The following is a 19639-nucleotide window of genomic DNA, read 5'->3' on the forward strand; positions in this document are numbered from 1 at the left end:
AGAGATGCATCTGGCCCTCAGGAACCCCAGTTAGTTGCTGTGGTACACAGAGGCCTCTCATAAATCTGGAGGCTGGTGGTCAAGTGACAGGCACGTGCTGCTGGTTGGAATGTTTTAGGGTGCTCTTGACCAGTGTGTACGGGAGTGGTGAGGAGTGGCAATGACCCTTACCGATGCGACACCCTCCCGAGTCTCGACTCCCATCTCCATCTACTTTGCAGGCCACCTGTTTGACTTGCGTTCCTTAAGTGGCAAAGCTGGCACCACGGCCTCCTACAGTGAGAAAGGGTTGGTCTACATAAGCGTCTGTGGAGAGAATGAAAACTGTGGTCCTGGTGTGGGTGAGTGCCATAGCCTCTCTTGCCTGTTGTCCTTCCCTGCTGTCTAGAGCTGGCTTCAGCCCCATCACTACTTTCAAGACCCACACTGCCATCCTTGTAGTAGTTAGGAGATACGGGCTGCATGACAAGTGAAACCAGACTGTGGGTGCCAGATTTACGTGGATCTGAGAAATCTAGGAAATTAGCCACTGGCCCTTACTGGTACTTTCTCGTCCTTTTGTGCATTGCAGGGGCCTGCTTTGGACAGACCAAAATCAGTGTGGGTAAGGCCAACAAGAGGCTGAGCTACGTGGATCAAGTCTTGCAGCTGGTATATGAGGAAGGGTCTCTATGTCCCTCCAAATCAGGCCTGAGGTATAAGAGTGTCATCAGCTTTGTGTGCCGGCCTGAGGCCGGACCTGCCAACAGGCCCATGCTCATCTCTTTGGACAAGCAGACGTGTACACTCTTCTTCTCCTGGCACACACCCCTGGCCTGTGAGCAAGTGGTGAGTGGAGACAGAATGTGGCTGCATCACGCTGCTGCACCTGGGTCTTCAGTTCATGGGTCCCCAGCAGTCCAAGGCTAGGTGACCTTAGTTGATCTTCATTCCTTTTTTTCTTCTCTTGGGTAGAGGTCTCACATTATATCCTAAGCTGACCTTCAACTCACTGTATAGCCCAGGCTAGCCTTGAACTTGTGGCAGTCTTCCTGCCTCTGCCCCTTGAGTGCTGGAAATGTAGACATGTTCCATCATACCTGGGGTTAGCTTCTTAAGTTCTTTTGAATAGTCATCATGGTCACTGGAGGAAAATTATTTACAGACTCAACTGTAGTCTCTCTCTCTTTTTTTTTTTTTTAAACAGACGGAATGCACTGTGCGGAACGGAAGCTCAATTATTGACTTGTCCCCTCTCATTCATCGCACTGGTGGCTATGAAGCATATGATGAAAGTGAAGATGGTACCTCTGATACCACCCCTGACTTCTACATCAACATCTGCCAGCCTCTGAATCCCATGCACGGAGTGCCCTGCCCTGCAGGGGCTGCAGTGTGCAAAATTCCTGTGAACGGGCCTCCTATAGTAAGTGCATAAGGCGAAGGGTTAGGAATCTTTGTGAATTGTAGCCTGTGTGCTGTGTTTTGTGCTCCCGGAGGAGTGTTCAAACAGAAAGGATAGAGAGTGTAGGCTCAGACAGCTAAGGAGGATTAGTGCAAAAGTGTTTGGAGCTGCTAGCCAGTAGTGCTGACCAGGAAGTCTGAGCTACATGAAGACTGAACAGTTGCTTTGATAAGCATTTTTAAAATCTGTGTATGTGTGAGTGTAGGCCACATGTATTTAGGTGCTGTGGAGCTAGACTGGGGTTTTGATTCCTCAGGGGAGGTTACAAGCACTTGTGACCTCCCTGATATTGGCACTCAACTGTGAACTTGAACATCCTCCAGAAGAAAGTACAAGGAATCCTCTCCTAAGTTTGCAGGTTGTTGGTCACATGACAGGGCTAGCTGGTAAAAGTGTTTTTGGGTACTTTTGATTAGTGCGAATAGTGCTCTTAACCACGGAGCCCAGATACATTGTTTTTCTTTTAAGATTTTTTAATTTTATTTTTGATTATGTGTATATATCCATGTATGGGGTGCATGCAAATGGGAGTGGGTGTCCAACAGAAGCTAGAAGTACTGGATCCCAGAAAGCTGGAGTTACAGGTGGGTGTGCTGGGATCGAACCCAGGTCCTATGCTGGAGCACTGAGAGCACTTTTGACCACCGGGCTTCCCTCCAGCCTCCCAGATATGCTTTCTGTATGTTATGTTAGGAGCCTCAGGGTGGAACCTGACCAGGAGCGGTGTTTACACAGCACTAGCATAGCTTGTGTTTTTGTTTCAAATACGTCTGCAATAAAACACCTAAGGCATGTAGGCTCTTTCCTTAGTAATGGGTTGTAATTAAGGGAAAAACAATTATGATGATAACTAAATTCTTGGCCTTGAAAGCTTTTTGGATTTGGGTTTTTCAAATTGTATCCATGGTTTGCCAAGGCCTTCAGTGTTCTAAATTCTACACCCACTTCAGTGGTGAGTTCTGTTGTGAACTTTGGATGTCCTTTAAAAGTGATGTCAAGTGTATGTAGTACTGTGCAGAGGATGACTAAGGCATGACCACATTTTGCTGGAAAGTTCTTCAGTAGCATCCTGACAAGCCATTCTTACTGTGGATCATTTCCCAGAGGCTCAGTCTAATGAGTCTTACTGCTTGGCCATCCTTTGTAAGATTAAAATTTTGCCTCACCTTCTTTCATTGGTGAAGGTATTATGTCATGTGGTCTCAACATGCCCCATAGTGGTGATTTAAGAGTAAAAACCACGAGAAAAGGCACATCCTTGCCATATACATGTCCATATGCACACACTTATGCTCAGAACCAGCATACACACACACAACACTCATCATCACTTAAACACAGATAGTACACATATGCGCCGGCATGTTTTTGGTCCATCTGCCTTTCATTCATTTACTTACTTCAAGGTACTTATTAAAGAGCCACTATGTGTCAGCTGCTGTCCTAAGCAACAGTATGTAGTGAACAAGTGTTGTCCCTGTGTGGCCATACTCAGTAGGCACTACTGAGCTGGGTAAGGGGCTGTTTTCATTGATGGAGGTTTCTTTCCCTCCCGGTCCCACAGCCATTCAGTCCCAAAGAACACACAGAGGTCAACATTATTTATAAACTGGTTGGCCTATTAGCTCAGGCTTCTTATTAACTAACTCTTACATTTTAACCCAAATTCTTTTCAGTGTTAGCCACATGGCTTGGTACCTTTATCAGTGAGGCATTTTTATCTTGCTTCTTCTGCATCTAGGTGACAAGTAAAGATTGAGCCTTTCCTTTCCCAGAATTCTCCTGTTCTGGTTGCCTCACCTATACTTTCTGCCTGGCTACTGGCCAATTGGCATTTTATTATACCAGTACAAGTGACAAATCTTTACAGTGTACAAGAACATTCATTGTCCCACAGTAAGGAGCAGTCTCAGGACAGTGTGGTTCTCAGGACCCCAGCAGGGGCATCACCAAGGTTCCTGCCTCCTCCTCTGGGGCTGGGTACAGTGGCATTCTTGCTATGAATGAGGAGAGAAATTCCTGGTTCTTAGAATCTGAAAGCTGACTATGAGCTGAATGTATACATGCCAGCGACCTGCTTGCCTGATAGTCACAGAGCAGCAGAAAGTGCTTCTCGAAGGGCTGATGATGTAGACCCACTGCAGTCCCTGGGAGTCCCTCGTCTGCCAACCTTGGAATGGTTATGAACCACTGTTGCTTCCTCCTGTTCTAGGACATTGGCCGAGTCACAGGACCTCCAAAATTCAATCCTGTGGCGAACGAAGTTTATTTGAATTTTGAAAGCAGTACTCCTTGCTTAGCTGACAAGCATATGAACTACACCTCGCTCATCACGTTTCACTGCAAGAGAGGGGTCAGCATGGTACGTGTGTGCCACCACCTGTTACCTTTACCCATAGCATCTGCCGTGGGGAGTGCCTGAGTCCTTTCTCGAAACTATTTAAAAAGTACTTGAGGTGTGAGGAAGTCTGAGTTAACATGGATGCTTTTTGTCACTCAAAAACATGGAAACTTTGGGGAGAGAAGCCACATTGTTTTCTGAGTAGGAAGTCAGACTTTAGGGCACCGACCATCATTCATTATATAGTCTTATTATCTCTCAGGACCAGATAAGCAAGTGGAACTGTTCTCAGCTCTGAACTTGTGACATCTGGGATGCACTGGGGGGGACTCATGCTATTCCCAGTGCCCCAGGTAATTGCTGGTGTTGCAGCAGGAGAGGTTTTAAAAGGTTTCCTTCCCAGTGTTTGTCATCTGTGGTAGAAGCTCTTTTCTTGTATGAATCACTCAGAAAGGGTCTCATCAGCAAGAGTAAATGGAATTGCCGAACAACTGGCCGCTCTCTGCCACTGTTGAATGAGTCTGTGTGGTATATGACTGCACTATATTTGGCCCTCTTAAGTATTCCTGGTGTCCAGATGTGGCAAAATGCAGACCTGCTTTGGTTTGCCTATGCTTGCTTCTGTAATATGTGGAAGGGGTGTATGTCCTCACCACTCCCAGGCAAGAGTATGGTGGATCTTCAACTTACATCCTATGGCTTTTTAAGATTCATGCTCTTCTTGGCCACAGGGAACTCCTAAGCTGATAAGGACCACTGACTGTGACTTTGTGTTTGAATGGGAAACTCCGATCGTCTGTCCCGATGAAGTGAAGACACAGGGCTGTGCTGTGACGGATGAGCAGCTTCTCTACAGCTTCAACCTGACCAGCCTCTCTACAAGCACTTTCAAGGCAAGGCTGCCCTCCGTAGCCAGGGGTTCTGACTGGTGAGGCGGGCAGTGAAGTTCTGTAGCACAGGTGGATAACAGGCGGAGGTGGCTTGGGGGCATACCTTGGACTACGTAGCCCTGGACCAGGGTTGAATTAGTTTGGTTACAGAAATCTACAGAGAATTGCTAAGTTGAACTCAGGGTAAAGAGACCGCAGTTTGCCAACCACAGAGACTGTGAGTGACTTAGTGTTATGCAAAGGTCTTCAGCCATGTGTCTGTGGACAGGGGACTGTCAGTGAGGGTGCGTGGTTATTGCCAAGTTATTCCAGTGTATGGACTGGACTACAGCACCTCAGCAACTGTTTGTGCCTGGCAGCTGGTGAGTTCTTAACTTTTCTCAGGAGTTGGCACCTGGGGTGCACAGGCGCCGCCCCCCCCCCCCCCCCCCAGGTGCACAGTGAGTAAAGACAGCAAGGCTCATGCTTACCTGTGGAATCATCTGCTTAGCTTCTTAGCTCATCATTTCTTGCGCAGCCGAAGAAGTCAGCCTGGAATCCTGGAACTCCAAGCAGCAGATCTAGCTAGAGAGGACAGTTGAACAGCACCCATTGGCAGCCTGGGCCCAGGGGAGAGAACAAGAAGGGAAAGGAGACTGGTCTTGGGTGAGGGGATTTTGACCTCTGCTAGTGGCCAGAGGGAACTGCTTAGAGTGCCAACAGGTTGCCCCTGGAGGTGGCCTTGGGAGCCATGGCATTATTCAGGTACAGGAACGTGCTCTGCAGTAGTGTTTCTGTCCTTCCTCGGAGCTCTGCTCTGCTCACACTGTCCACAGCCAGCTGTGTTGTTTGCCTGCAGGTTACTCGCGACTCTCACACATACAGTGTAGGGGTGTGCACTGCGGCAGACGGCCTAGACCAGGGGGGCTGCAAGGACAGCGGCGTCTGTCTGCTTGCTGGGAGCAAAGGAGCATCTTTTGGTCGCCTAGCATCAATGCAGCTGGATTACCGGCACCAGGACGAAGCAGTCATTCTGAGTTATGTGAATGGTGACCCTTGCCCTCCAGGTAAATCTTCACTGTAGGGTAATTTTCAGATTCCTGGTAAACAGATTAGACTTAGCAGGAAAATCCCTGAGGAGTGACGCTTTAGGTCTGAGCACTCCACCCTGCCGCAGCGCCCTCCCTGGTATGACTGAGTGTGCCTGGAACATGCGTGCTGTCTTCACGTGTTTGTGTGAGAGCATCCTGACTGTCAGGCAGGTAGACAGCTTCTTAGGGACTCCTTGTTGGCTATCCTTGGGCAATGGCATCTAGTAAGGCGTTGATACATCTAAATGACCTTGCTTCCTTCCTTCCAGAAACGGAAGATGGCGACCCCTGCGTCTTCCCCTTCATCTATGAAAGGAAGACCTATAATGTCTGTGCTTTAGAGGGACGGTCAAAACTGTGGTGTAGCAAAACTGCAAATTACGATCGTGACCATGAATGGGGCTTCTGCAGACAGAGTAAGTGGGGAACCGAGTCTGGGGATGGGAGGGTGGCCGCTGTTCCAGGGATGGCCACACTAATTAAGGCCATGATTCTATGATGTAAGTTTCTTCTTGTTCGCTACAGAGAGCATTTTAGTTGCTCCATGGGATGGCAAGACAGGTGTATATGAGAACCACAGCGGAGCTGTGCTGAGTGTGGGCGTGCCGTGGGGCGGAGTCACTGTGCTCACATCCCAGCATGCTGCTCTGGTCCAGGTCATTCCTCTCTGTTGGGTCTGCAGTGTGAAGCCATTGAACACACCATGTGTGGGGGTGGTATTCACGGAGAGATAGACTTAGCACCTGGCTCCTTTGTGACTGAGGGGTGGAGGAAGAGTGACTTGAACGCCTTAGAATCCGTGTAACTCTCTAAGTTACCACGGATGAGTGTTTGGTTTATGGGAGATCACTAGCTTTGAGGCTTGTGTTGACAGATAATACTTGTGGCCCATGGGTGGCGCTGAAGTTTTAAACCCTTGTCACCATCAGTGTATGGTCAAATGTTGAATGCTTTCCCAGGAGGAGCCATAAAGGTGTTGTGGGGTCTGCAGGAACTGAGACTCTGTGATAGATCTGCAGGGGTGAGACAGATCTCCGCCAGGACTGCACTTGGGAAATGACCAGGAGATAGGTGGAGAAGTCCAGGTGTTTGCCCCACCCTAGGTATGATAATTACATGCCACTGCTCTCCAGCCAACAGATACCGGATGTCTGCCATCATATTTACATGTGATGAAAATGAAGATATTGGGAGGCCAGAAGTCTTGAGTGAAGATCGTGGGTGTGAGGTGACATTTGAGTGGAAAACAAAAGTTGTCTGCCCTCCAAAGAAGATGGAGTGCAAGTTCGTTCAGAAGCACAAAACCTACGACTTGCGGTTGCTCTCTTCCCTCACAGGGTCCTGGGACTTTGTCCATGAAGGAACCTCGTGAGTATGCACATATCATGGTCCCTCAAGTTTGCAGATAGGAATATCACATAACTGTGTTCTTCAGGGCTCTCGGTGAGACATGATCTAGAATGTCACTGAGTGGGTCCGACATAGTGTATGGGGAGCTCTGGTGGACTCACATGGAGACTGGAACCCTGGCAGTTGTCGAGGGCTTCCTGGTGCACAGGTTTGAGGCAGTATGGGGTTTCTAAGATTTTTGCCAGATATTACTCTGCCTTTGCCTTTTGAGCTAATTACCCTGGCTGCTCCATGTGAGGAGTGCTTACTCTGCAGGCTCTCTGAGCCCTGCAGGTCCTGCTGCAGATCAGGGCTGCGAATGGAGGACCTAGTGTCTGCTCTACCTCCACAGTCGTCTCTCTTCTTTCTGCACTGTGCCAGGGATACCTGAGGACATGTCTCTGCATGTGAGCCTGCCCAGTCAGCTGCCTCCTGGGACTACTCTCAGCTCCTTCTGCACTGCCAAGGCTGCTCTAGGAGCCGCCTTCCAAGGCAGCATGGAGTATCTTAGGGTAGAGATGTCACTTCCCTTTCTCCCACCCCTTTGTCTTTCCACAGGTACTTTATCAATCTGTGTCAAAGAGTATATAAAGGGCCCCTGGACTGCTCTGAAAGGGCCAGCATTTGCAAGAAGAGCCTGTCTGGTCAAGTCCAGGTTCTAGGGCTTGTTCATACACAAAAGCTGAATGTCATAGGTAAGGCTCTGGGGTCCTCATCCTTTATTCAGTTGCTGTACCAAGATTGGCAAGGTGAGGCTGTTGCTGGTGTGATGGGGGATGTACCTGAGCTTTGGTGGAAACTTGAGACTGTTCTCTGTGACTAAGTGAAGCATTTCCACCTACTTCCTGGAACATGAATGTACATGCCATCTGTATGCTTTGAGGTATGACCACCCTGTCTGTTTAAAACACCTCTGGTGATTGTGTTCTGGCTTCTGAATCTATGTCTACACACACCTCAGAAACCCATAGTTGCATGGGACATTGTAGTGAGGAGCTACGGCAGGCCTGTTTTTCGTCCCACCCTGCTCCCGCACGGCTAGCTTAGTCCCGGAAATAACAACACACAAATTGTATTCATTTAAACACTGCCTGGCCCATTATCTCTAGAGAGTTAGTTACTGGCTAACTCTCACATCTTGATTAACCCATTTCTAATAATCTGTGTAGCACCACGAGGTGGTGGCTTACCGGGAAAGATTCAGCATGTCTGACCTGGTGGCTGGCTCCATGGCGTCTGCCTCATTGCCCTCTTCCCAGCATTCTGTTCTGTTTACTCTGCCTACCTAATTTTCTGTCCTATCAAAGGGCCAAGGCAGTCTTTTTATTAACCAATGAAAATAACACATAGAAGAAGGCCCACCTACATCAGGACATGGTACGGACTGGCATGTCTTTCTCAAGCACTTGGAAAGTAATCATGACTCTTTAGTAGTTTGAATACAAGCTCATCTTCCATTGGTCACTGAGGGGAAGGTAGAGGACCATCTCACTTTCTTAGCTAAGAATATCTAGACTGTGTTGGGTGTTTGGATATGGTGCCCTGCTGTCAGGCTGGAGTGGGGTTCTGAGTTGTGCTGATTGAGCTACAGGGTGACATGGATATTGAGATGGAGAGTGAATTCTGAGAAATCACCATGGCCTTTAGTCACAAGCCCAGGTTCTACAGATTGGCAGAGTCACCAGACAGGAAGTGGCCTGAGAGGTACCTCCCTCTAGGAATTAAATTTCCAGCTTGAGAATTGGGAATTCTTAACGTGTACACTTAACGTCTTAGGAATCCTATTTTGCACAACCAGGGAGTCCTATGGAGTTGGATGGTAGTCCTGTAGGTGTGGCTGTGGAAGTTTAGCATTTCTGAGGAGCCAGGAAGCTCATGATCCTGCTTTTGCTGTGACAATAGTGGTGTGGGCCAGTGGCTGTCTTTGAGCATGGCAGACACCTTTAGAGAGCTGTCACTTGTCTTTACAGTAGACTTTAAGCTCCAGATGTTTTTGTAATGCCTTAGAAATAACACCAGTTCATTGTTTTGTTTCAGGTGACAAGGTCATTGTCACTTACTCAAAAGGCTATCCTTGCGGTGGGAATAAGACGGCATCGTCTATAATCGAGTTGACCTGTGCGAAGACCGTGGGCAGGCCGACATTCAAGAGGTGAGACAGTGCTCAGTGCAAGCACACTGTGGCTCTTTGCCTCCCATTTCTACATGGGAGGTGGGAAAATGTGCATAGATGACGGTGTCTGGGATGTCACTGTAGGCAGAGGTGGCAACTGTGACTCTGAGACTGTGGGCCTAGAGGTCAGAGCTGCAGATTGTCCTGCCTGTGTGGTGTTTTTCCCCACAGGAGGCACCCCACCCCCACTAGAGTGCTAAGATATGCCATAACCAGGCTGCCTCAGCTCCTTAGCATGGTTTGCCTTAAGAAACATGTTCCCAAACTGGCTTTGGAGCTGACTATGGTAGCCTGGCAGTATAGGGCTGTCTGCTGCCCTTGAATGTCATGGTAGAATTCCTTTTTTTTTTTTTTTTTCGAGGCAGGGTTTCTCTGTAGCTTTGGAGCCTGTCCTGGAACTACCTGGAACTAGCTCTTGTAGACCAGGCTGGCCTTGAACTCACAGAGATCCGCCTGCCTCTGCCTCCCGAGTGCTGGAATTAAGGCTTGCGCCACCACCGCCTGACTCATGGTGGAATTCTAAGGGCCACCACCAGCAGCCTGTCTAAAACCTACAAACAGGTTTTAGGATATTCTTGAATGATGACATAGTGTGTTCCAGGCAGTGCCTAGGGGGAGTGTGGCCAACAGGGGGTGCATGTGAGCTGTTGCTTTGGAAGCTGCGCTTTGAAAGGCAACCCTAACAAATAAAAGGGTTTTTTAACGTGAGACTCAGATGCTTGTAAAAGTGAAGATTGAAAGTATAGATGCAAGATTTGTTAAGACATTTTTGTTGAGCTTGTTTTTCGTATACAGAGGCTTGACTCCAGGGCCTCATGCAAGCTAAACAAGACTCTGCTCTTGAAAGGTATTTCCAGCTCCCTTTTGTTATTTTTGGGACAAGGTGTCACTAAGGTGTCCAGGCTGGCTTTGAATATTTGCTCTGTAGTTGTAACAGGCACTTCCCACCTTCTGCTTCAGCCTCCTAAGAGGCCAGAATCACAGGCTGCTGTTCCCAGGGTCAGCAGGCACCAGATCCGTGCCCACCTTTCCATACCACTGATGTTATCTGTATTACTGTGCTGGAGCATGGGGACCAAGATAACTGTCCTGGCCCAGAGCTGTCACTCACACTCTGCTGTGGGGACCAACAGCTGTGGCTCCCAAGGACCCTTCAGCCCAGTGGTGACCTCGTCTCCTCCTCCCAGGTTTGATAGTGACACCTGCACCTACTATTTTGGCTGGGACTCGAGGGCGGCCTGTGCTGTGAGGCCTCAGGAAGTGAGCATGGTGAATGGGACTCTCACCAACCCTGTGACCGGCAAGAGCTTCAGCCTCGGCGACATCTACTTTAAGTAAGTGGGGGATTGCCTCTTTGGCTTTACACGTAGTCAAAAGTGAACAAAAACGAGACTTTTCCTAGCAGAGGTGCTACAAGGTAAGTAGTCTGTGTGCTTCTGCATCTGTTGCTGGAGTAACCACGGACTGTTTAAAATGAAGAAAAGTGTACTGTTTCTCATGGCTTAACATCATGGTGCGTCTTTATAAAACCTGGCTCCTCTCCTCTCACTGCTGGAACCAAGGACCTCGGGAAGTATAGGGGAACAAGGAATCTTCTGGACTGACCAGCATGTTGTAAAGGGCCATTTCTCGGCAGTGTCTTTGGCTATCTTGGGTCCTTTGGCCATGTGGGGGCAGAGAGCATTGCATGTGCTGTCTACGGTGTATAAGAAGGTGTAGTCACTCCAGGAGGTGACACTTTGCGGCAGGGAGATGATGGAAGTCTCATGTGGCTGAAGTATGCAGGAGAAAAGAAACACGTGAAGGATTATAAACCACTGTGTTCTCCTCTGCCTCAGGCTGTTCAGCGCCTCTGGGGACATGAGAACCAATGGGGACAACTATCTGTATGAAATCCAGCTCTCCTCCATCACCAGCTCTACTAACCCTGCATGTTCTGGTGCCAATATCTGCCAGGTGAAGCCCAATGACCAGCACTTCAGCAGGAAAGTGGGCACCTCCGACAGGACCAAGTACTACATCCAAGGTAACTTGCTGCTGCCTGTTAATGGTTCTTGTGCAGCTTTTCAAAGGGAGAGCCTTGTGTGCTCACCCACAAACCCACTGCATGGAAATCTCAAGACTGCTTCCAGAACCAAAGCCCTTTGAGAGCCAGTATTGCCCTGGTGCACAGTATGATTGTGACCTGGCATTATGAATGCTGCTTCCTCATTTAGAAACTCTAAGTCATTAGAGAAGAAGAGGTTCATGAGGGAGCTGGCTCAGTGGGTAAGGGTGCTTGATGCCAAGCCTGAGGGACCTGGGATTAGTGGGACTCACATAATAGAAGGAGAGAACCGACTCCCATAAGTTGCAACCTGACCTCCAGACATTTGCTGTGACGCTGGAGGACCCCCTCAAGCTGAGCGAGAAAAGTGTTGGGAGGTTGACTGGCACCAGAGTCATTCTCGTTATCACACGAGTGTGTTCCTGCAAGGTCGTGTGTATTTTTTGTTTGAAATAACTCATCTTTCACCTTATACCTTTTGTGATTTGCTTTTGAACCATGTGACAGTTAACTTTTAACATAGATGTTTCCAGATGTTTCAAGAGAGCAGGAGCTGGTAGAGTGAGGTTAGAGTAGGGTCCACTCAGTCTTCCTGTATTTCTGACACCAAGGGCTCGTTCAGTGGTTTCCACAGGTCACTCCCATTTGGAAATTTGGGTGAGAACTCCCAGAATTCTCTTGGAGCTGTTGTCCTCCTGCTTGCAGTTGATTATAGTTGAGGTTTTAGGCTGTAGTCCCGAGACAGGATGCTCCTGGGGAGGACAGGGAGCCAGGTGCAGGCACTCTGGCCTCTCCTATGGAAACAGGCTGGAGCACTGCTTTTTAGGCACGCTGATTCTGTTGTCTAGGCACAATTGCTTGTGGCTGGGTGCTCGATCTCACTCTCCAGGTTGAAGGAGACCTGGTCAGCCCACTGTAAATCCTATCACTAGCCAAGGACAAGGGCCAGACCTCATGTTAGATGAGGTTAAAATCTTTCCTTGCTTAGGACACCAAGTCATTTTCAAACCTGTGGAGACAGAGTGCATGTGGGACATTTGCAGTGTCCACTTGGTGAGTGGTAATGATGCTGTGGTCTCCTTTCCCGGGTGACAGATGGCGATCTGGATGTGGTGTTTGCCTCGTCCTCCAAGTGTGGGAAGGATAAGACCAAGTCTGTCTCCTCCACCATCTTCTTCCACTGTGACCCTCTGGTGAAGGATGGGATCCCAGAGTTCAGCCACGAGACTGCTGACTGCCAGTACCTGTTCTCCTGGTACACTGCGGCTGTTTGTCCTCTGGGGTGAGTGTGGCAGCCATGTCCCTTTCCCATCACTGTTGAAGGCTAAGCCTCTGTGTTTTCCCTTGGTGTTATATTGGGATGTGTTCTGATGAGGACAAAAGATGGATCTTCGTCTGTGCCATTGTCACCACTATCGTGCACACCATTTCCCTTTCCTCAGCTGCTGGGAGCAGGGCTGCTGTGATTCCTTCAGCCTTCTATGTGCTCCGTGTACTTTACATGGCAGACTGCAGTTCAGTTGGAGTGAAACATTTTCTGTATTGGGGCAAACAGAACACTTTGTAGGTCTTTAGAATATGCTCCAGAGCCTGGAGTTTTGGGGGCAGGAAGGGGAATGTTCCAAGGACTCCAGGCCAGGGAGGGAGGAAATCATGGTGTTTTCATGTCCAGGGACCATTCATATCTTTATTTGCATGTGGAAACTAAGACCTGTTATTTGTAAGTAATCCTTGGTGTAAAGGAGCAGTCGAGGGTAGAATTCAAAGAATTCAGAGGTGAACAGTCATGAAAGTGTTCCAGAGCATCTTAACCTGCGCTTGAGTGCTTGTCCCAGCCCTGGCTTGGAGGTCTGCAGGCTCCCCACACTGCCCTTAGCATGTGATATTCCCACCCCAGCACAGGTTAAGAGGTGCAGGCTAGGGCCGGTCTGAACACCAAGCTCTTCCATTGTTTCCTGGCTTCCTGGTGTCAGTATGAGATTGTGTGGCTGTGATGCACACCAGCCGGTCAGAGCTCTTGCTTGGTGGCGCTCACCCAGTTTATTTGCATTATTCTGGAGCCAAACTTTAAATGTGATTGTCTTTATTATGTGAACAGCCTGTTTTCCCCAAAACTCTTTGGAGTCCAGATACCTCCTATCACTCCTTTCATCCCTGCCCCAGCTTCTCTGGAGCAGAAGGTGCTGTTGTGTTGCTGTGTTGTGTCATCTGGTGGCCCTGAGTGGCAGGAAACCAGAGAGCTCTGAAGTGTCAAGCCTTTGTGCTGGCTCTCCTCAACAGAAGGGACAGTCAGCCTGTGTCCATGTACAACTGCTTCCCTTGTGTGCTGAGCATCCTGGATGTTCTGCTTCCTCCCTCGGAACTGGCACCATTGAGTGGGCATGGTGGAATTATTCCATTCCATAGTAGTGTTCTTGGACCAGCAAGCGGGCTCCACAGTGTTTGTGCCTAAGCCAGTCATAGATATCCCCCTAGCCAGAAGCCCCAAGGCTAGATTCTAAGATGGCCTGGTACAGGAGAATCCCTGCCTTTGCTTGTAGTGAAGAGGCAAGCAGGCCCGCTTTTCGTCCTGCCCGGCTCTCACATGGCTAGTTTTACACCTGAAATAACAACACACAAATTGTATTCATTTAAACACTGCCAAGCCCATTAGCTCTAGCCTCTTATTGGCTAATTCTCATATCTTGATTAACCCGTTTCTAATAATCTGTGTAGCACCATGAAGTGGTGGCTTACCGGGAAGATCCTAACCTACATCTGTCTCGGGCCGGAGCTTCATGGTGTCTGCCACATTTCCTTCTTCCCAGCATTCTGTTCTGTCTACTCCACCTACCTAATTTTCTGCCTTGTTAAAAGGCCAAGGCAGTCTCTTTATTAACCAATGAAAGTAACACATAGGCAGATGACCCTCCTACATCATTTGCTTGGCCTACAGGGCTCTGCATGGCCAGGCAGACCTACAGTAGATGATGTCCATGGCTGGTCCATGTCTTCAGCTCCTGGTATTTCCTGATACCTAAAGCAGTATTTCTGTCAGTAGGCCTGTTCCCACCGTAAACATTCTCAGAACACTCTAGATACTACTTTCTGAGCCTAGTGGATCATGTGTCCTGGTCTGGGTTGAGTAGGGGCTAGCTTCTGGGACCTACTTTCCTTGGAATATTGCTCTACACAGCTGCTGACATAGCTTCCTTTCTGTGGGATGTCTTTCTAGTATGGCCTTGGATGGTGACAATGCAGGACCAGAGTACAAGGGACTCTCAGAGCGGAGTCAGGCCGTTGGGGCCATCCTCAGCCTTCTCCTGGTGGCGCTAACTGGCTGTTTGCTGGCCTTGCTGCTTTATAAGAAGGAGAGAAGGTAAAGTGGGCAGCAAGGGAGGAGGGGCTGGGCCGGGCCAGCAGTTCATCCAGTCTTAGCTATGGGCTTGGGTTTTGAACCTGGCAACAGCAAACATCTAGGTTCAAAATTTTAAGCATTAAATACCACTGCCTTTAAATGTCATAATTTCCATGACACACCATGAGATTGCCCAGAACTTTGGCGTTGTTCATAGGTGCTGAAGTGGTTCAAGTTCACACTGAGTGTGCACATCACAGGCTTCTCAGTTGGTGCTGATGGGTCTAAGACACGTGAGCCTTACTTATGAAGTCCAAAGACTGATAAGAAGTTAAGAATCTTATAAGCGGATTTTTTTTTTAACTGATCAACTGACTATCCTTCCCCCACATCACACAAAGTGAGCATTTATTAAACACCTCCTGTGTGTCAGGTGCTCTCTCCTGTTTGCCTTGCTTTGCTAGGTGAAGGAAGGACTTGTTACATGATTCTATTTTTTTTTGTCAGATTTTTATGTCACACATTAGAGAAGCCCTGGGAAAGTGGATGAGTCAACCATGCTCAGAAATGAACTTGGAGGGAGGGATGGGACTCAGGCAGAGCAATGGACATATACACCTGTGAAAGCCGCCATCAGAGTAGTCTGGGCACACAGAGGTGTGTTCCTGCTGCTGACCTTGTGAGTCTCAAGGTGGAGCAAGACTGGCAAATCTCTGCCTGACCTGAGCCCAGTGGTCCCAGTTGTGCTGTCACGGTGCCGTCAGTCATTCCAAATGCCCTGCCCTGGCGTCTGTGCAGACTGGACTTGTGCCAACCGGCTGGGTGCCTTGTCTCTGCTCATTGTTCTGTTCTCTTACTGTGTTTTCCGTTTGACAGGGAAGCTGTGGTCAACAAGCTAACCAACTGCTGCAGAAGGAGCTCGGGTGTATCCTACAAGTACTCAAAGGTACTGTCTGCTGCGTGGGGCAGCTGCTCCCTGCAGCGCTGTCCGTGCTACCCAAGCCTTCCTGCAAGTTGACATAGAGTGTCTTGGCAGCGTGGCATTGGGAGGGAAACCTTGCCCTAACACCAGTTTTTTGGACTCCTGCCTTTAAATTTCTCTCTCGGTATGGTTGTGGCTGATCTCCTCACATCATCTGATAACCTATTCCCAAATGTTTGGGAACTCTTAGAATAAGCCCCAGTGATGAAGCCCTGTGCACCAAGTATCTGGGTAATTTCTCTCAGACTTTGAAAAGGGGCCAAAGGACACAGATGTGTTTATAGCCCTCACACATTTGTAGGTGAAATTTTCTTGTCCCACCGCCGCTCCCAAAAAGTCACATAGAGACTTGTTATTAAAAAATGCTTGGCCCCTAGCTTAGGCTTGTTACTAACTAGCTCTTAGAACTTAATTAGCCCATATTTCTCATCTACCCTCTGCCATGTGGTGGTACCTTCTTTCAGCACGGCATGTTCATTTTGATTCTTTCTACATATCCTCTCGACTCCTTAGATTCTGCCCTGAAAATCCTGCCTAGCTATTGGCCATTTAGCTTCTTTATTAAACCAATCACACTGATACGTAGTCAGACATTGTAAAGGACTAGTCCTCAGACGTATTGCCAAATCACTTTTAAAAATTAAATTGAGACCGGGAAGATAGCTTGTTTGGTACAGCACTTGCCTTGCAAGTTCGATCCTCTAGAACCCGTTTTTTTAAAACAAACAAACAAACAAACAAAAAACTCTGGGCGTGGTGACGCATACTAGAATGCCCAGGAAGATTCATAAGGGTGTGACTCTGGACCCACTGGCCAGCCAACCCCATCTCCTCGGTGAGCTCTAGCCAGTGGGAGACCTTGTTGCAAAACAAAAGAACCATAGTGGATAGCTTCTGAGGATGACAGTCAAGATTTTCCTATGTGTACACACACATGTGCATACATTTGAGCATACACATAAATACAGAAAATTTAGAAATTTGATGCTCTGATCCAAGTCCTTCCTGTGTCTTCTCTTGCACACCAGATGCCCTCTCCCCAGTACACAGCTGCCCAGAAGAGCCACTCTCTGCCAGCACGGCTTAGCAGTTATGGGCCATGTCAAGTCCCGTCCGCCTGGCCTGCTCATTTGCTTGTGAGACTCTTGCCAGTGGCTCTGCTTTGCAGGTTCTCATCTCATGCCAGGCAGAGAGGCCCTGGGTGGGCTGTACCAGGAGAGCTCGCTAGCAGTAGGTGGGTGTCTTTGCTGGGTTTCACAGTCTCTGCTGTTGTTCCCTGGCAGGTCAACAAGGAAGAGGAGACAGATGAGAATGAAACAGAATGGCTGATGGAAGAGATCCAGCTGCCAGCCCCAAGACCGGGCAAAGAGGGACAGGAGAACGGCCACATCACCACCAAGGCCGTGAAGGCAGATGCTCTCACTTCGCTGCACGGGGATGACCAGGACAGTGAGGACGAAGTCCTGACCATTCCAGAGGTGAAAGTTCACTCGGGCAGAGGACCTGAGGTAGAAAGCTCACAGCCCAGGAGAAACCCACAGCGCAAGGTCCTTAGGGAAAGGGAGGACGATAGGGTGGGGCTGGTTCGAGGAGAGAAGGCCAGAAAAGGGAAGTCCAGACCTGGACAGCACAAGTCCCCCACCTCTGCCACGCTGGTGTCCTTCCATGACGACAGCGACGAAGATCTCTTGCATATCTGACCCCGCGGTGCCTGCAGGAGAACGCAGAGCCATGGGACAGCCAAGCACCTCCAACCAAATAAGACTGCAACTCGATGATGCTTCTATCATTTTGCCTTTAACAAAAACTGCTTCAAAGGGAAGAGTTTTTGTGACGGGGGAGAGGGCGAAGGAGGTGGCACCACTCCTTCATGATTGTTTACAGGCGTGGAACAAGTGTTGCTTGAATTGGCCAAAGGGCGGTACTTCGTGCCAGGGTTTTGCCCCAAGTCCTCACTTCCAAGCATAGCTGCAGTGTGCTTCCTTCCAACAGGTGCCAAGGCCACATGCATCTCACCACAGAGGGCTGTGTTTGAAAAAACCCTTGCTGCTTTAGACCCTATAGGGTGTTTGACCATTTATATTTTTAGCAATGTAATTCTCTCCCCCTATTTATTGACTTTGACAATTACTACTCAGGTTTGCGAAAAACAAAACAAAAAGAAAAAAGCCAGTTTCTTCTGCCAGCAAGGGTGTGATGAGGTGAAGCTGGCAGTGTACTGGGGCCGTCGTGTGGCTCCTGGATGCACACGCTAGTGAGCTGCAGTATTCCTCTTCGCTTTCCGTGTTGTAGGGCACACGCATCCACAGGTCCCCGAGTGCCCAGACTGGGAAGGCCTGCCTGCTCCATGCCTCGCATTGTACCTGCAGCTCTTTGCACGCCTCCTCCTAGGTGCTGCCTTCCCAGCAGCTCACCCAGAGGTGGACTTCTGTACACGTGACTGGAGTTGAGGCAACACGGACAGTAGCTGCACTTCCAGTTTGGGCTGTAGGTCTCTTCAGGTTCTCATGATACCACCTTTACTGTGCTGTTTTCTTTTTTTAAGGGGAAAAAGTGTTTATCACCCATTTGACCTATAAGAAGCCTTAATTTGCACAGGGTGACTTACAGACATCGTGTGAAACACGGTGGGCCAGTGTTGTGTGTGGACCTGTGCCCGGGCAGTGTCCCAGGATTGAAAGGCAGGCCCGGTGTTCTTCCACTGGCTGTGGACTTTTCTTGACGTGTTCAATGACTTCTCACATTGTAGAACTGTACATAGGTGGTATCTACATACCATAAAGCGAACCGCCCTGCAGATTTCTTGGTTTATGCCAATTTGGCTGGCTTATTTGATTTCAACATGAGTGTATTTTTAAAAATTGATTTTTCTGTTCATTTTTTTCAATCAACTTTACTGTAATATAAAGTATTCGATTTCAATAAAAAATAAATTATTAATTAGGTGTAAATGACCCCCCCCTTGATTATGGCCACCTGCCGAGCTAGTGGCCATTCTGATTGCCTGGTTTTTCTTTCTGTGTAAACTTTAAAAAGGCATTTGAACTGGGGTGCCTTTCCCTGGAGCTGGCCCACTTGTGTGCTGAGTCAGCTTTACCTGGGTCTGAGGGCTCCGTTCTCGCATAGAAGTCTTCTATATTTCCATCTACCAAAGCAAAGCTGCCATTCATCTCCAGTGACCAGTAAAGCCTCTTTGTGTGCGGCCCAGTCTAGGCCCGAGTAAATTCTTGAGTCTTTATCTTAACTGAGAATTGATGTAAGCAGAAAGTTGACACCAGTCGTCCCCTGGTAGGCACATCATCGATGTGCTGTCTGAAGTGTCTGTTGACCAGTTGAAGATACTAGACATAATTCTTGTGTTTTAAATAGAACTTTTGTGACGGGAAGACATCTTGTGTGTCACATTAGAATGTCCAGGGTATGAATCATCTGTGTCCTGTGTATGTGTCCTCTGCACCAGTCACCCACTTCGTGGTCAGCATCCATGTCACTTACCATGGACATAGCATTAGCCCTGCGATGCTATGGTGCATATGCCGACTGCTCTGACACCCCTTCTGAGACGAAGCCTATCTCGTGGAGCCTAGAACTTGCTCTGTAGCACAGATGATCTTGGATTCTTTGGGCTCCTGCCTCCACCTGAGTGCTGGGATTATAGATGTGTGTTACCATGCCCACTTCTTGTGGTATTAGGGACCAACCCAGGGCTTTGTGATATGGGACAAGATCTGCCTACCCCTGGGCTGTATCTCTAGCCCATTGCTCAGGCACTCTGTCTACGGGTGGGGGGTGTTCTAGTCATTCTCCTTTCCTCTCTATTCACAGGGACCTTTGCAGAGGCCATTGCCCCTTGGTAAGCTCAGTAGCAGAGAAAGGTATTGACTTTGCTGTCTCCTGTCCTGTGGGCTTAGCTCTGACCCTCAACAAGGAAGAGGATGTGCCAAGAGGTGTGGATGCTTTTGCCTT

The 19639-nt window shown here is 48.7% G+C and overlaps 1 protein-coding gene across 1 annotated transcript in view; it reads left to right on the plus strand.

Moving 5' to 3' along the window:
* Positions 1 to 18613, plus strand: part of Igf2r (insulin like growth factor 2 receptor) — an 87738-nt gene extending 69125 nt beyond the window's left edge. The window contains exons 33-48 of the mRNA XM_085687557.2: positions 222 to 341; positions 572 to 828; positions 1187 to 1405; positions 3657 to 3806; positions 4517 to 4678; positions 5514 to 5721; positions 6015 to 6161; positions 6879 to 7113; positions 7693 to 7829; positions 9172 to 9286; positions 10495 to 10641; positions 11146 to 11333; positions 12450 to 12636; positions 14569 to 14712; positions 15568 to 15637; positions 16957 to 18613. Of these exons, the coding sequence (XP_085543683.2) occupies positions 222 to 341; positions 572 to 828; positions 1187 to 1405; positions 3657 to 3806; positions 4517 to 4678; positions 5514 to 5721; positions 6015 to 6161; positions 6879 to 7113; positions 7693 to 7829; positions 9172 to 9286; positions 10495 to 10641; positions 11146 to 11333; positions 12450 to 12636; positions 14569 to 14712; positions 15568 to 15637; positions 16957 to 17373 (2903 nt within the window). The 3' untranslated portion in view covers positions 17374 to 18613. The remainder of the gene's footprint in view (positions 1 to 221; positions 342 to 571; positions 829 to 1186; positions 1406 to 3656; positions 3807 to 4516; positions 4679 to 5513; positions 5722 to 6014; positions 6162 to 6878; positions 7114 to 7692; positions 7830 to 9171; positions 9287 to 10494; positions 10642 to 11145; positions 11334 to 12449; positions 12637 to 14568; positions 14713 to 15567; positions 15638 to 16956) is intronic.
* The last annotated feature ends 1026 nt before the right edge of the window (positions 18614 to 19639 follow it).

This window comes from Myodes glareolus, chromosome 1, assembly GCF_982192425.1.
Source record: "Myodes glareolus chromosome 1, mMyoGla1.1, whole genome shotgun sequence".
NCBI classification, from domain to species: domain Eukaryota; kingdom Metazoa; phylum Chordata; class Mammalia; order Rodentia; family Cricetidae; genus Myodes; species Myodes glareolus.